The sequence below is a fragment of the Zeugodacus cucurbitae genome, chromosome 2 (genome assembly GCF_028554725.1).
Source record: "Zeugodacus cucurbitae isolate PBARC_wt_2022May chromosome 2, idZeuCucr1.2, whole genome shotgun sequence".
Classification (NCBI taxonomy): domain Eukaryota; kingdom Metazoa; phylum Arthropoda; class Insecta; order Diptera; family Tephritidae; genus Zeugodacus; species Zeugodacus cucurbitae.
Window position 1 is genome coordinate 9,149,294 of NC_071667.1, and position 17,712 is coordinate 9,167,005.

The 17,712-nt window shown below is 32.7% G+C and overlaps 1 protein-coding gene across 1 annotated transcript in view; it reads right to left on the minus strand.

The window, feature by feature from the left end:
* Positions 1–12,676, minus strand: part of LOC105210174 (neuronal PAS domain-containing protein 2) — an 80,091-nt gene extending 67,415 nt beyond the window's left edge. The window contains exon 1 of the mRNA XM_054235970.1: positions 11,939–12,676. Coding sequence (XP_054091945.1) covers positions 11,939–11,994 — 56 coding nt within the window. The 5' untranslated portion in view covers positions 11,995–12,676. The remainder of the gene's footprint in view (positions 1–11,938) is intronic.
* Between the last annotated feature and the right edge of the window lie 5,036 nt (positions 12,677–17,712).

The window sequence follows — 17,712 nt, forward strand, 5'->3', positions numbered from 1 at the left end:
GAGCTGGCAACGCTAAATAATTAGGTGCTCAGTACAGAGATATGTGTGTATGTATATAAGCGGCTGACTGCGGTCGAACTGCCAGATGTCATATTGCACTCAAAGTGTTGTAATAAATTTTCCCAACAGCAAAACAACGGCAGTGAGGTCAGTGCGATGAAAAAAAAAAATGAAAATATCTATGCATACATATATATGTTTGTGTGTATATATGTTACTTTGGTGCTATGAATTTCACTTTTTGTTTTGTTATGTTTTCTTCATTGTTAGCCAAAAACAAAAATGACCAACAACAAAGCGCAAAAGGGTCAACATTACTTGCAACACACCTAAAAACAATTTAAAGTGCGAGCAATCGAGCAAAGGCAATGCGCCTGCAATAAGGGCGCGTGAGGCTGACTGTGTGGTAGAGCGCGCATTGGTGGTGGAATTTTCGTAAGTCCTTTATGCTACACTTCACCGTTAGTGGAAAGTCTATAACTATAAGTACTAGCATAAGTTCATTAGTTGCGCTGCAATTTATTTTTCCAACAACGCGCAGGATACTCTGTCATATTCTTGAGTCCATTACGCGTAAGCAATTCAATTTTAATTTTCCACAAAACCCTCGCCGCTGCTATTTTGTTGCTTTTAGAGGGTTAAAAATGGTTTATTAAAAATTTTCATCAAGCCACTGGGGTCATATGGAATTTTAGTTAATTATAGTGGCTCGTGAGATATTCGACTATAGATACTGACCATTTAGCTATAGATACAGTTTAATAACCGTACTTGAATGCATGTATACATGTATGTGTGTTAGTATTCATTATAGTCTGTATACGCGTCAGTTGTGTTCTACCCTGCAGTTACCAAAGCATTCACTTTCTATCTCATTCTCAGCTATTATGACGCATTTGTTCTTTTTACCGTTAATTAAGTGACAGTCAAATGTCAAACGTCAGCTGTTTTATGGACGCAATAAAAATCTCTTTTATCTTAAGTATTTTATTATCAGGCGCATTACTTTTTATTTTTACTTATTATTTTATTTAATCGTTTTTCAAGTGAAATTTTATTTATTTCATATAATTTTTAAAACAATAAACCACATTTAGCTGTGTCTGTGTTCGCCTTCTGTACTCCTTTTACTTTTATGAGTACTGCTGAGTCAATTTTTTTGGATATCAAGTTTATTGCCAAAGGACTTTGTAAGCATGGGTTTTAATGATCGAGATATATATGTATACATAATGCAAATTTATCAAACTTTGTACTCAAATCTAGTAGAGGACAGTGTTTTGAATATTGAATATATGAAATAATTAAATTTTTAAAGTTCTGAAGACTTATTATATATCCCTGCTAAATCTCAAACTGGATCAATTCGTATCAGCGACAAAACCTACAATTATAGCGAGAAGATTTTTCATCTATTTTTTTGTGAAACCCTGATCGTATGACTATCCTTATTTTGAGGAAGCTTTCCGGTATAAACTCGGTGGACTGAATATTTATCGATTTCTCAAAACCTGGTGTGAGTACATATTTATTGAACATAGAGACTCAGAAAATGTGAGAATTGAAAACGACTGGTTAAAAGTCGGTTAGATGATAAACGGAAATAAGTCGCAAGAATATCATCGAAGACAAACAGAATTGTCTTACATTCGAGTTCCCTGTAATTAAAGTATAACATATTTTGGAAATAATATTTGCTGATTCGGAAAAAATATGGGTTTTACACAGTTTCTGCTAACAACCCATTCAATCGATCAATCATATTCGACTGATCTCCTACATGAGATCAAGCTACATAATACCGCTGATTAAATAACTGCTGATCTCCTACTCAATTCTTTCTTAGTTATAGAGATTATTCTTTTTTTCTATTTTCTAAGTAGCAGTATTTCCAAAAAAAATCTTGCTTCTACGATTTCAACACATTCTCCACACTGTAATTCGCTTAAGCTCTCTTATGCTACAATCCACCACTCCACCGTTCAGCATTTTTTATGTGTTGCATATCCTTTCACTTTCACCCCTATTGTGGCACACGGTCTGTCTCAATCACTGACCCACCCGCGGATCGACCCAAAACGATTCACTCCACACCACCACACCACCGAAACCGCCAAACCACACCTGGCGCTAATCCGTTGCAAACAAAATGGTTCATTAATCCAAAGTCACTTCACTCTACATTTGACTGACGGCTGAGCGTTTAGACCCCAACGAAGGTCTGCCAGCTTGATGGGCTGTCCTGCTTACACAAGGGCTTATGACAAAAGCAACAAAGCGGTGAAAGACGGCTGAGAAAACGCTTATGCGCGCGTATACACCCACACTAAACAGGTGTTAAATGCAGGCGAACGGGAGAGAACGCAAACAATGACGATGACCATGTAGAGGGGGAGAGTTCGTAAACATACCTAATAGGTATTAGTATGTAAATAAGTGTATTTTGTTTTAGCTGAAATGTAGATTTAGCTTGAGTTTTGTAAGCCAAATGCCATATATAAAGTATATAGATATATATGTACGATATATTGTAAGCTTATTTGCTGTAAAAGTACGCCAGCGTTTAATAGCAGCTGTCGCCGCGTTACGTTGCCACCTTCAACCGATATCTACTTATGCTTTTCTACAATTTTTCTGATTTCATTACTTTTTATAGTATACTGTTCTTGCATTGTTGTTTCTGTTGTGTTTGCCTTCACTTTAAGTTGACTATTTCAGCGCAGCTTAGTGGCAGTTGTTGGTTCGCTTGGTAATTAACACCGTTGCGTAATGCGGCGTATCGAAGCCTGTCTAGTGTCTGATGCCTGCACTAACACCTCCCCGCCACCCACCGATACAACCAAAAAGCAAGGTGGTCTACCATATAAACTACCATTGCCGTTGAGGCGCCACTTCCGCACCGCCAACAATTTGCCACAAAACTGCAGCGCATTCATACAAACTGCATTCCATTCGGTCAGGCAGCAAGTGGGTGGAGTATATTTAACCGTTTGTGTTCTTAATGGTTGAAGCTACCAATGCTTGTTGTTTGTGTTTTATTTTCTTAAGTTGGAGGGAACTTTACGTCTATTTTCTGTATTTATCTCCGTTTTGTGCTAATGCTTCTCAGCTTTCTTTATTTGCCGTTTAGCAAATGAGCGATTTACGATTTAGCTTGCTTTGGTTCAGTGTTCTAAAATCAACTGGGTGAGCTCGCATAACGTAACAGATTAGAGCACCACATACCCTAGTTAATATTCAATACGGAAATACTAACCGTTGCTATGGATTTGGTCGAGTTTCTAAGAAAATTTCAGAGGGAGTCCTCGGAAAGATGTTCACAATAAGCATTATATTAAACATAAATCAATCTGTTTAAAGTTTTTTCAGCGATTTCTTCTACAATTTCGTACATGTATCGATGACTGCCGGTTCATAACTTTTTTCTCGAGTGAATCAAAAAGTTCTATTTCGTGAGATCAATAAAAAGAACCCTTTAATATTTGTTTAAATGGAAAATGCTATATTTTCAAAAAAAAAGTCTAATTTCTTTCGAATACTTTATTGTTCTGAAAATTTTTATGAGTTCTTGAGAAATTATTATATCGATTATTTATAGCTTAACAGACTTTTTCTCGATCTCGTAATGATGGATGTCACTTCCACAAATATGATACAAAATCACTCCTAAATCCGTAAAATCGATTCTATTATTCCAAACTGCTCTCTATACTATATTTCTTCTTTACTTTCTTCACCAGCTGTGCTGTAAATTTTTTCAGACTCAGAAAAAGTGTATTTTTTCTTCTGCAAAAATGTACTTCCCACAATAAAATACATAGTTGAGTACAATTTTATTGCTTGCATAGTCATAATAATTTTACTTTTAAAGCTTCATAAATTCCCGAAAATAAGGTACTACACTACAGAAATGCGCTTGCAATAAAAACCAATGAAAATTGCGAACATATTTGCTAAACGCCGAGGAACATTAAAAACAGCAGAGCGAAACGGCATAGAGCGCAGTTGGAGAAAGAAAAAATAAAACCAACCAAATTAAGTATCTACTTGTTGAAAGAGAGCAAAAAAATCCGCTTATATACACATGTTCTATATATACATATCTGTACATATGTATATGTATGTATAATCACAGTTACATAATTCAAGCTTTTATATGTTTAAACTCATGCCGCACACAGCCGCAGATTAGAGAGTAGCAATAAAATCGAATAGAAATTGTTGCAAGCAAGTGTTGCACACCAGCGAGATAGCAGCACGCACATGCAACAAAGCGCTAAACACTTATCTATATATACAGGTACAAGTCTATATACATAATATACATACATATATTAAATTTCATAATGTTTAAGCGAAGCACGCATACGCTCTCAAGTAGATTTGTATTTTCGCTCCTTGGAAAGTGGTTGCGCATAACCTTTGCGGCCAAGGCAAGTCGTGATAGTGCAAATTGTTAGTGTACGCTTATTTCTCCCACTAACTTAGTCTTATATGCTACGATATCTTGTTTTTGCTGTTTTTTATTTAGTGTTATGCTTGTCAGCTTAACTGCGTTCAATTTTACAGCTACAAACTATTTTAAATACTACCTGCTGCTTAATAGCCTATCGCTCCCCACTTAACACACCTCCCACGTTCGGTTTGCGTGCAAATATTTTATTAGAACTTGAATTTTTTTTGAAGTTGTTGAAATTTCAATTTCAGAAACGCACACTCTCGGTGAGCATAAGTGTTTCTTGTGAAGACATTTACGCCCATATATACATACATACATACATATGTGGAAGTTATAGTACGATATAGAAACAATATAATATTAAATAATAAAAATAGCAGATACAGAGTAGCTTTTTCGAAAGATTTGCTTGTAAGGAAACCTTTTCGTTAGTTATATGGGGCATTCTCTGGAAAAAAAGCCACTTGAAAAAAAAAGTTCTTTATTTTCTTTGGCAATGATATATCTTATAGTATATGAAAAACCTAAAATAAAACATATGCTGTTATGTCTGTGTATCGCGGGGTTGCCATATTATAAGGGGCCAAAGTTTTTTGTAAAAAAAAGTTCGAACCGCCATAACTTTAAAACTAATGAACAGATTTTAAAACACCATGTGACTTTTTTGTACAAAATTTCTCAAACTTTGAAACTGTATATCGTAAAAATTTTTAAAATTAATATTTCATAGCAAAAAATGAAAAAAAAATTTTTTTGGAATTTTTAACAACTTATGCCCCCTTCGATTTTTTTCAAAAATATCTTAAAATATTCCTTATTTCATCACCTTTTTACCCCCCAAAGGGAATTTTGGGACAGCAATATTTGTATGAGCTACAAATAAAAAACCAACTCAGAACATGATGAAAAATCATTGATTTATGCACTATTATTATCAGAATTTAGCGTAACCCAGGATTAACGACGTGGACGTAGCAGACATTTAATCCCTTTTTGTTTTTTTTATTTTTTAATATATTTTTTAAGTTTTTTGTATTTTTCAAGTTTTTAATTTTTTTTGTTTTTGTTTTTTATTTAAAACTATCACGTACTTGAATCTAATATACGTAATAATTAAAAAAAAAGCAAAAACCAAAAAGTATATCATAGTTTCCAGGTATATCACTATGTCCTGGAACCCATTGTGGGTTTATCGTGAAATATGATGTCATTCTAATAACTCCAACCATACTTTCACCATTTTCGATAGACTTTAGAGATTTTAAAGCCACTTGGTCTCGCAAAAAACAAAAAATGAATATGTTTCTGGTCTTCTTCTGGTCTGGTTTCTTTTAATCTCCTTAAGTTGCTTTAATCTCAATCAGTAATCTCCGCTTGGAAGACACTGCCATGATCCGGTAATCGGAAATCGAATCTGGAATCTAGTTTTTCTGAAAAGATACCACCTCCCACGCCTTTGTCTAGTTTTGAACCGTCGGTATAGATTCTTATCTCTGAATTTTTGTCCAAATTTTCCATATCCCACTCCTCTCTAGAAGTGAAGGCTATGCTTCGATCCGAGTTCAGATTAATTTCTATAGGATTACGAAAGTCCGTAATATTTAGTAGAAATGGGAACTCACCGAGCATATTAGAATGTCCCTTATTGCAGCTTTGCAGTAGGGATAAGTTGTATATGGGGCATTCTCTGGAAAAAAAGTCACTTAAAAAAAAAGTTCTTTATTTTCTTTGGCAATTATATATCTTATAGTACATGTGAAACCTAAAATAAAACATATGGTTTTAGGTCTGTGTAACTAGGGGTTGCCATATTATAAGAGGCCAAAGTTTTTTGTAAAAAAATTTTCGAACCGCCATAACTTTAAAACTAATGAACAGATTTTAAAACACCATGTGACTTTTTTGTACAGAATTTTTCAAACTTTGAAACTGTATATCGTATCTGTGGAATAGTGATATACCTCAACAAACATGCTGTAGATACAGCTGAATCTCAGTAGAAACAATAAATGACTTGCTCAATAACCAGACAAACGTGGTCTGAGTGGAATAAGAGCCGCACATGCCGGCTATTGAAATTTAAAAGAAATAAAATCCCTGGTATGATGGTTAACGAGTCATTGTCTGATTGGGAGATACGCCAGCATACTGGGCATACCTTTCAATGATTACTGATAGAAGAAGAAGAAACACATCTTCTGTGCGGTTCTACGGCTCTGTACAGGAAAATAATAGCAACTATTGGACACGGTTTCCTCGATGATGTGGGCGTTGTTGCACATATCAAATTATGTGATTTATTTCATTTTATCAAGACCACAGGGTGGTTCAAAGAGAGCTTAATAGTGTGACAGAATCCAAGTGCCGGTGGTGTCACAATGGGCCTCTCAAAGGCCAAGGTGCGTCGATTGACAACCTCTTAACCTAACCCACAGATAACTTCTTTCCATCTATAATCGACTCCGACTGGTGATTTCGAACCGTCCACTCTTAATTAAAACAGGTTTTCGGGGTATTTTTAAGATTGAACTTCTTTTTAAGATTGAACATATCTAAAATTCAGCTGAGACGGACTCTCATACCTAGGGCTAAGCTGTATTCTATTTAAAAAAAAAAAACTAGAAAACTTATTCACTCATGAACATTAAAAACCCCTACGATTTATGGCAGTTGCTTGTTTGATTCGCATCTCTACAAATTTTGATAAATAGAACCAATATTTATTATGAAATATTTTTAATAAAATTATTTTTGTAATGAATCTTAAACGCTCAAATTAATCACCCATTTATATGGGAAAATTTTAATGCTAAAAATTTACAACAAATACTAATAACATTTCTTTTTATTACTAAAAATAGTTAATGAAATAGTAATAATAGCGTATATTTGTGTCAAGTCGATTCAAAAGGTTTGTGACCCATACACAGTCATTCTATGGTTTTTGTACAACAAACAAATACAATTAAATGCAACCATATTTCTATAAACATATCTGCCATCTAACATTTATTAAAAGCACCTACAAATGTATGCATATTCACAACACTTCAGCGCCCCATCGCCCCGCTACAATAGCAACGATGTCACAATCGATCTTATCAAAGGACCGCACTTCAAAAGCAAACACCGAGCGTTGCTGTTATTTTTTTTTTTTTGTGCAATTTATTTTTATATTTTCCGTTTTATTTTCAGCAATTTTTTGTAGTTATCATAAATTTTTAATAGAATTGTCATTGTGCATTCCACACATCAATGCTGACGGTAATGGTGACAAAAAAAAACCAAAAATAAAAACAAGCAGCGAACAAAAGCGCTGGCGGTCAGCAGAGCGATATTGATATGGAGAGTGATACCCAACAGCTGGAGGTTAGAGGAAAAATAGGTGGATATACACATGTATCTACATTTATATTTGTATGTATGCATATTGCCAGGGAATTCACTGTCTGCCTGGTGTGTGCAACATTTAATTATGGTGTAGTGTTGCAGGCAGCCTGTGTTGGTGACACTGCAAGTTCTCTCGTATGCAGCTTGTGTGTCGTTTGGTATGTGCAGTTGTATAAATGTATATATTTATTGTATGTTTGGGCTAATTTTGCGTCACTCATGCATGACGAACTTGCAAATGAACACACATGCAAACATATGTACACGTGAATGCATATATTTCTTGATACATATAGTTAATTACGTACGTGGAACCCTACTAAGGTCTTCGGTATAAATATTAAAGTATTGACTTTATATTTATATAAAAAAAATTTAAAATAATTTAAAAAAATAATACTTTTCAAACGCCTTACAATGCATAATTTATATAAAAAAGTGGAAAATCAGTTATCATGTTGATTTCAAAATAAAAAAAAAAATAAAAATAAAATTTAATAAAACAAAATTTGGTACGCATATGGAAATATATTTTTAATAAAAAATAAATAAATTATTAATTTATAGAAAATTAATTTTGAAAATTTTTTATATACAAAATTTATATAAACACGTTGGAAATATATTATTTTCATACACAATGGAAGTATAACAACTTGCTTACTCTAGACTCCCCCCTTTTAAACCGCAAACCAACTGCATCCACAAAGGTGAAAAATTGTCTATAAAAATTATGCAGTGGCGCACTATTAAAAGAGCAGCGAAGCTCAATGACCATAATTTTTGCGAAAATATGTGCGCGCGCATTTCCAAATAAACAACAAACACACTGCGGCGATGGGCGCCCCACACTGCAGCAATGGCAGCTAATTGCGAATGCGTTGGGTTCAAAAACAACAAAAACAATAAATGAGCTTTATTAAAACGCAGCGTTTAGGTGGCGCAACAAAGTTTGCGCTTGTTGTTGGTGGTGTAAATAATGCATATGCGAATACACCGCTACGCTTGTCGCGCACGTTGAATGCAACAAAGTAAGCAACAACAAGTGAAACGGGAAATTAGAGTTTTTTCTTCGCTACTGCAACTACAGACGCTTGTAGATCACTCCAGAATGATTATTGACATAATTGCAAGTTGAGTGGCGAGCGGTGGCAAGCAAGCAAGTGCAACGGAGCTGCATTGTTTTTGCCAACTGAATTTCCCGCCAATCCGCGCACCTGCCGATACTGTGTAACGATATTTGCGCTAATTAAATATGCAAAGTTTTTTTTGCTGCTACATATTGTTGTTGTAGTTGCTGTTATTTGTTTATTTTAAACAATCGCATTGTAGTTGTTGTTGTAACTATCTTCGTTGATTATTCGCCGCGCAATTACGCGCTTCAGTTGCATAGTTAAGCAGGAGCGCAAAGTTGAAAAAAATCGCTCAAGTGCTAGTGCATTGCATATTTAGAGGCGCTGCAGCGTTAATATCATATTTTAGTCATAAATCGTTGCTGATAAAGGAACAAAAGTAGGGTCAGTGGTTAACTAAAGAAGTTGGCCACTCGGCTAATTTATATATTGCGTAAATATATATGTACTTGAATACACTGGTGGGGAGAGGGTTCTTTGAGACAGATGCCAAGCTGCTGATATGTCGGGAAAATTATACAAAAACACTGTTGCGTACATATCTTGCATATGTTAATATATTATAAAAATTATAATATTTAATGCTTTTGGACGTGTGTGGAATGCGTTTAATATTTTTAATTTTCAGTTAAGTTACATATTTAATACTATTTAGCCATTTAAGCTTGGGCTTGAATGCATTAATAATTTTAAATGTCTTTTGTTACTTTGACAAAATTACCAATTCAGGTTTTAGAATTTTTGTTTGTGTAAAAACATCTAAATCTAATCTCGAAATTTTTGATAGTAAACTCTCTTTTCTTGCAATAATGTTGATTACTTATGAAATACAAATTGAAAAAGCCCATATGAGATACACTTAGTAAAACAATAATTTTCTCTTTAGCTCAGATTTCCATTTTTAGGTTATAATAAATTTAACCAGTAACACTCGGTCTATAATGCAGTTATATCGAATTAATTGTTAAAACTCTATTCCAAAGTAATCTAGAGACTTAAATGTGCACATTGGTGTTGTACCTGAAATTATTAGGCAATTAGTTATATAAAACATAGATTGGTCATATCAAAGCTCAGTTTAATTTACAATGAGTTCCTCCTCCTCTGGCTACTATCATATACATATACTCCTACAGAAATGAACGCACAAACAGAAATTAAATAACTCCACTGATTGGTAAAAAACTAACACTAGGAAAAAATTTATCCTAGAAATTAACAAAAAATTAAAACATTTCTATTATTTCCAAAAAAAATAACAACGGAAAAAAGTCAGCAGGTCACAAAAGATAGTGACGCTGAGACTACCAAAAAAACCATTAGAGAGACAAATGAACAACAATTGCAACCAACTAAGCTGAAGTCAACACAAAGCAAAACAAAAATAATAAATTTAAATTCATACAAATAAAGACCGTAAATATTAAATAATCAACATTTATGAGCTTTCAAGCGAAAAAGTCGAAAGAAATCTCAAACAGTGTCAAGTGACAGCGAACAAAATCTCCCATTGGGCACAGCGGATGAGATATAAAAGAACAACCGCTACAAGAGAGAACAATGCAGCGACCAGTAGCAGCTATTTGTCAAGTAATTCAGCGAACGAGCTATCAGTCAGCGTGTCAGCAAATCAAACAAATGAATACTGTCACAAAAACAAACGCATATCATTAAACATATGGGCAGTCCAACAACAACAGCAACTAATAGAAAAAAAGTTCAGTTAAAGTTCTAAAAGGCGTTGAAAAAGGATACAACATGCATTGTTGTTGCTGTTACTGTTGTTGCACCAGCAGCAACGCCAAAAGGCATTAATAAATGTGTTGTTTTTGTATTGCATACAATTAAGCGAGTGTGAATGCGCTGAAGTTTGATTGACACACACACAGACACATATTGCTGACTTTTACATAAACACCTTCGGGAGTACCGCGACAGCGAGGTGACACCCGAATGTGTGTGGGCAGCATGAAAATAGCCACCATTTATTAAACGCTCATTAAACGCGCCAATAATGACACAGCGCCAACAACAATAAAAACACCTTACAATGCATACAACAACAATAGCAATAACAGTGTGCGCAAAGTGTTTGCCAATAAATACAGCAATCAGTCAAATCGTCGCCACGCCACGTGAGAATTTATTGGCTGCTGTGTCTTGCTTGAAGCAAACAACACTTTCATGCAGAGATTTTTTGTTTTTGGTGTTGTTTTACAATCACTTGCAATTACGAAGGCGTTGTAGATTGATAGTTGCTGTTGCAAGCAGCGGGTGGCATGCCACTTAGCGCCGGAAGAAACCAGAAGCAACGAGAAAGACGTCAATGAAAATTGCTTGCGGTTTGAAATCAATGTAAGATAAAGGCGGAGTCTAACTGCAACAACAGCAAAAGCAATAGCAGCAGCAGCATCGCACACGCACTTTCCAGCAATCAAAGGCGAAACATCAAGCCAGTGCTTGTACTCGTAATGCAGCAGTGATCTTGATTGAATGCATGAGATCTGTGGATTGATTGCGATGATTGCTGGGATACTGAAAGCGATGGCATTATGGTAGTTTAACAAAGGGAAGGCTTAAGAAAAGTTTGCTCATAAATATTGTTTTCTAAAAAATATATTGAAATAGCTTTTCTCCCTTAAAAAATATTTAATAAAATTTAACAATATTTTACTTTTTTCTGCGAATTATCATTTAATTGTAGAATTTTACCAAATATATAATTTGTTGAATATTTTATTAGAAAAAAAAATTAAAGTATTTAAAAAAATTAAAAGATAATAAATTTGAAATATTGTTGTTGTAAATAATTTCACACATATCTAAAATGTCACTTCAGTTTCAACAAAAAAAAAAAAATCATTCGAATAAGTATAACTGAAGTCCTAACGATATTCTTAATTAATATTTCTTCTTTCTAACTGTCTTATACACTACCGTCTTCTTCTCCACTCACCTTTTGCCATTGCGTCGCCTACGCTTTGTGGCGTAGACGGTGCCCAGTTGGCTCATCGCTAACGCCGAGGAATTCGTTATGGTCGCCGTTTTGACTGCGTTCTCGTTGCGTAGCTGCTGATCCCAAGCGCCTCTAAAAAAGGCGCGGCGGCGTCTGCTACTACTACTGCCGCTGTTGCTGCTGCCGTTGGTGCCTCAATAAAGTTGAATAAAGGTGCAATTGCAAAGTGGCACCTTACCGCAAGCTTCGCTGCCACACACTACAAATTCACTGTTTTCTTGTTGGCTGTGACTTTGGGGCAATTTATGTGTTTTTTTGTTTTGTTTTTTGTTTACTCTTTTATTTTGCTTATTGAGAGATAAGCTCCGCAACTCAATACACTTTGCAGCTTCTAAGGTTGCTTTGGTATTGTTAGCATTTACTGTTGTTATTGTTGCGACGCCTTTTTATTGTTGTATCTACAGTTGCAATCTGCTTTGAGTTACAGTCGCTTAGCAAGCGATTTTTTCACTGTTTTTTGTAGATTTATACACATTTTGTTGTTGTTGCGATTCCACAATATACGTGTATTTATTTGACTCTTTTGCAATTTTATTTATTGGCAACGATTTATTGCTTGGTATTCATTGATTTTATAGATTTTTTACATTTCGAATTGTTGTTGCTTTCGTACTTAGTCATTATTGAATTGTTTGAACTATGCTGGAATATTAATTTTTGGATTTTTTAATTTATAATTTAATTATTTATAAAAAAAATTTAATAGCGTACACATTTTCAGTTTTAATTTTTAGCTAAAGCTTTATAAAAGCTTTACAATTATTATTATAATATTTTTTTTTGTATGTGTATAGTTTAATAAATAGAAAAAAATAACTACATGTCCTATAATATTTCAGTGATGGCGGAATTAAAATAAAATAAATTTGGACGAAAATTCACTGGAAATACAAGCATTTTAGCATTATCCATGAAGGGAAAAAATTTTTAAACTTTTCTCGTTATTGATTTCTTAATTTTTGTATGAAAATTTAAAGGTTTTGTAGCTAATTTTTGTATTAAACTTTAATGCTTTTATTACGGTTCTTTATTATTTAACATTTTTTATTAATTTTTTGAATCCTTACTAATTTCTGTACTTTGGCTTTTTGAGATAACATAAATCTAAAATCTAAATTTCATCGAGTTCGGAGCTTTTTTTAGTTTTTCTCCCACTAACTAAAAAGGGCGTGGTAGTTTCTCAAGTTTCCACATATATCAAATTGCTTGTTTAAATAAATAATATGCCTACTAATAAATTATAAGTAGATAATTGAAAAGGATATGCGGTAAGAAAAATTTCGTAAATTTTATCTTGATGAAATAAACCTTTATTAAAAAAAAATGTTATTAGCAGTAAATTATTTCAAGAATATGTTACTTAAACACCAATTTTGTAACTTAAATTTCAAAGTCATATGTATTTTCATCGAATAGAGAAATATATCCTAAACAAAAGTTTAATCGAACTGTAAAACAAGCTCTAAAAAAATGGAGGATCAATTCAATTTAAGTGAACATTTTTACATGAATCAAATTTTAATATGGAAATATGTATGGAAAAAATGATATTTGATAATTAAAATTTTGGTTTTATTTACAAAAGAGAATACACAAAGAGTTTTTCAGATTAAAATTAATTTCGACTTTTTCCTACTCACATTTAGAAACAAATTTTAATTTTTGGTTAAACTAAAGAAAGTAGAGCCTTAAACGCTGCTTTGTTATTCATATGGAGTTTTTGTATTTTTACAAAGATTTTTTTGGACTCTTGAACAAATACAAAATATTAAAACCAACTAAGCGATAAAAAATTAGATCAAAGCTTTGTAAAGTGGGATTTTTAGGACATCGAATGTTTACAAAAAATATCTTAAATGTAATAATTATATTCTTCTGTTAATTTTTTACACCGTCGGAACGAACAGCTGTTTTCAAAGCTAAACAAAAAAATAACTTGAATACTTATTGTAACACTCCTTAACCGAGGGCTAAATTGAGTAAACACTAGTTAATGGTGTAAAAATAAATGTTTTACGTAAATAAATTTAATTTATTTATTATTTTTTTTATTTAAATATGCTGTCACACACAGAGTTTCTAAATTTAGCAAATTTTCGCACTTTGGGAATCAATATTTATAAGCTGCATTGCAGCCCTTTAATTTATGCTTTATTGTGTTAGACGCTTTTGTCTCGCGCAACGAATTATTAATAAATCACAGACCTACACACCCACTCACGCACAGACTCATGGAAGCACATACATATGGAGCACCACAATTGATGATTGCGTTTTTGGTGCACATTTAGAGACAAAATTTATTGTCAATATTTTTGTTGTTATTGCGTGGCGCCCGGGCGCTTAAATGCGTGTTCGCACATTTTTCTTTTTGCACCAATTTCTTTTCACGACAAATTTTCAGTTATACTTTTGTGCGCTCGCATTTTGATTTTATTTTCTCACTTTGCATTGCACCAGTTGGTTTTGTGCGAATTGTTATTGTAGCCAGCATTATATTTTCCAATTTGATTTTTTGCTCGCATTCAATTTTTTTATTTTATATTATTGTTGCTTTTGTATCTATGTATGTATATATGGTAGCAATTCCTTTTGATTTTTCTTGCGTGTGGCAGCCGTGACACGCAGCACTTGCGGTCTGTCTGACGCGTGTGAAACGAATACACAAAAGCTGTCCCAGCCGGGTCGTGCAGCGAACGCCTGACAGCAGCGACCGCGACCGCGACTGCACACAGAAGTCGTCGAATCGTATCGAATCGAAATCGTTTCGCGACTCCGGCGCCCAACAACAACAAACATAACAATAGTAAGCGCAATAACAAAAACAATTGAAAAGAGAAAGAAACGCGAAAAATGCGCGATTTGCACCATTGCCGGTGTGTGTGTGTGTTGCAAACCGTTAGCTGGTAGGTGGCATGCGCACCACCAATAAATAGCAATAAAAGCAAAAATTGAGTGACTAAGCGCCACGCAGATTTGAGTGAATGAAACGAGTGAATTTCGCCCGCGCCATTGGAATGAATTCGTTTGGTCGTTTTGGTCAGATTGTAATAAGGGTGTGGTGTGGGGGTGCTTAAAGAACACAACAATATGTGTTTTTTATACCTCGAAGTGTATCGGAAATATCTTTTACTGTATTAATTTGTACTACCGACGGCGAGAAGCAAAATTTAAGCAATTTTTTTTACTGAAAAAATGTAAAGTTTCCAAACAGGCAATTTATTAATAATTTTCTGTATGTACATTTGTATGTACGATAACCCAAATATCGAGATTGAGAAGTATTTCGTTGATTGGAAGAAACACTGACATACATACATAAGTGTATAACATCGACTAGGGACTATTTTGAAGGCGACAACATTAATTTATACGAATAAATAAAGATTTTTTTCAAAACACAAAAATTCTCGTTATTTCTTTAACACAACTCGAATATATAAATGAAATATTTTTGACTTATTATTGAATACATTACACTACAACTAGTCTAGAAGAAAATAGAAACACTGATCGCTTCACGAAACTAAATGCAATAAAAGAGATTATTTTAGTGACACTGACAATTTATGCTTTTAGGTACGCTTGTACCAATGAATTAGAAAATCTACTTTTTGGCGTTCGAACTCATTTTGTGTAAATTGTCACTTGTGTAGACAGAGTTATTCTTAATTATGTGAGTATGCTCCTAATATAAAGTATAATTCACATATTTACATAAAATACATTTGAATCTCATTTTCGAACTGAGCTACTGTGTTTTATTCCCACTAACGGTGTATTAAATATGTATTTAAATATAATAAATACATATTTTATTATACATGCAAATATTCCCTTATCCTAATCTAAAAATTGTAATTTCCAATACCAACAACCGCAACCAATGCCACCGGCGGCTAATTACAGTTGAAGCAAACACAAATATTTAAGCATTCAAGTGTAGAAAATTTGGTAAAAATGTACTGCAAAGTATGAAAAATATATGCGTAATTTTAATAATAATAATATTACATAATAATTCGTATTGCTCTTAAAAGACATTTTGAACTTTGTATATGTCAGCTAGTCACAGAATATTATGAAACGAATTTTTCAATTATCAAAACGAAAGCATTTGTTTCACTGAAATAATAATGCACACCGGAAAGTATAGAAATAAAAAATCAGAAAAATGTGTTGATAAGAAAATCGTAGAAAACTCAAGTTATCTTATAATATTATTTTATTTTGTAATATTTCATAGAATTAATTTTCTATTTTTACTAGATACTAGACCGTTTATTTATGGTATATAGTATATGTTATATAATTTATCAAATGAAATTTCCCGACTCTCTACATGGAATATATTTTAAAATGAAAGTTTTTATGTTAGAAATACTTGTACACATTTAAAAATAGATATTTATGAAAATAAAATATTCTTTGCAAGAAGATTCTGAACTGAAATTAACATGATAATTTCGTTATATAAATAATTCAAGATAAAACAAACGTGTAAGTAAGATTTTGTAACGCAATTTCTCATTGAAAAATTGAAACAACGATTAGATATAATTAGAGTATTAAAAAAGATATATATTATACAGTTGAACTTCCATAACTTGAATTGGCAATAGCATTTGGAAATCGGGGTAATAAAAATTGCATTCCATAACTCAAATTCCCTTAATTCGAATTATAATAACTCAAACTCTTAAATTGCAATTAGAAGATTTCATAGAAATTTCCTTCCATAAATCAAACTTTTCGACCAAGGCATAATACAAAATTGAAGATTTTACTATCGAGGCACAATTTTAAAAGAGTCCCTCTATATCGTATGAAGGCAAACAAAAATAATGATATTATACTTATGGGTTGCATAAATCAAGTAACAAAGGCATGAGATACAGACATCAAGAACCAAACAATAGCAAACTGCAACAAACAAAATTACATAATAATGTTTTAACGTACTTTATGCGAAGTAAATAAATAAAACTACGTATAAATGTATATTTTACAGCTTTTTGAGAAATTTAATTAAAATTTCTATAACTCGAAGTCTCTCTAACTCGAAGTTTTTTTGTGGATTATGGTGATTTGATATTATTATCCGTTTTGCGGTCTTTAAAAATCCCAGGACAATAGAATTATATTACTTCTACTTAGAAGGTTATAATAAAATGGCCTCATAGTATGAATGTGGGTCGCATAATATTTTTGCGTACTAAAAACACGATTTTTTTAGTGGACATCGGAACTTTGTTGAAAACATTATCAAAACTTTCACAAAAAAATATGTTTGCTTTGATTTCCCCATTGGTTTTGAATTTTCATACTTATATAATTTATAATTTAGTATGAAACACAAAATTTATTTGTGAAAACTTAAAATATAACAAAAAAAATATATTTTTTTAATATTTCATTAATTTACATTCTATACACGCATAATCCGTTATATGTTCACAACTGTAGTTTACATATTTATTTTTTGATTTTTTTTTTATAACCAACACATTGAAAATTGTTGCGTATTTAAACTTTCCAGTAATTCATTGTCAAATTTATTAAAGCTTTTAATATGCACATTTACGCATTGTTATAATTTATTTATTTTTTAATTATTAAATTTGTTTTCCCACACTTGTTCACACTGCTTGTTTAAGTGTTATCATTTTGTATTTTTTTTTTTTCAAATTATTTCATATTACTTTTTTAATGTA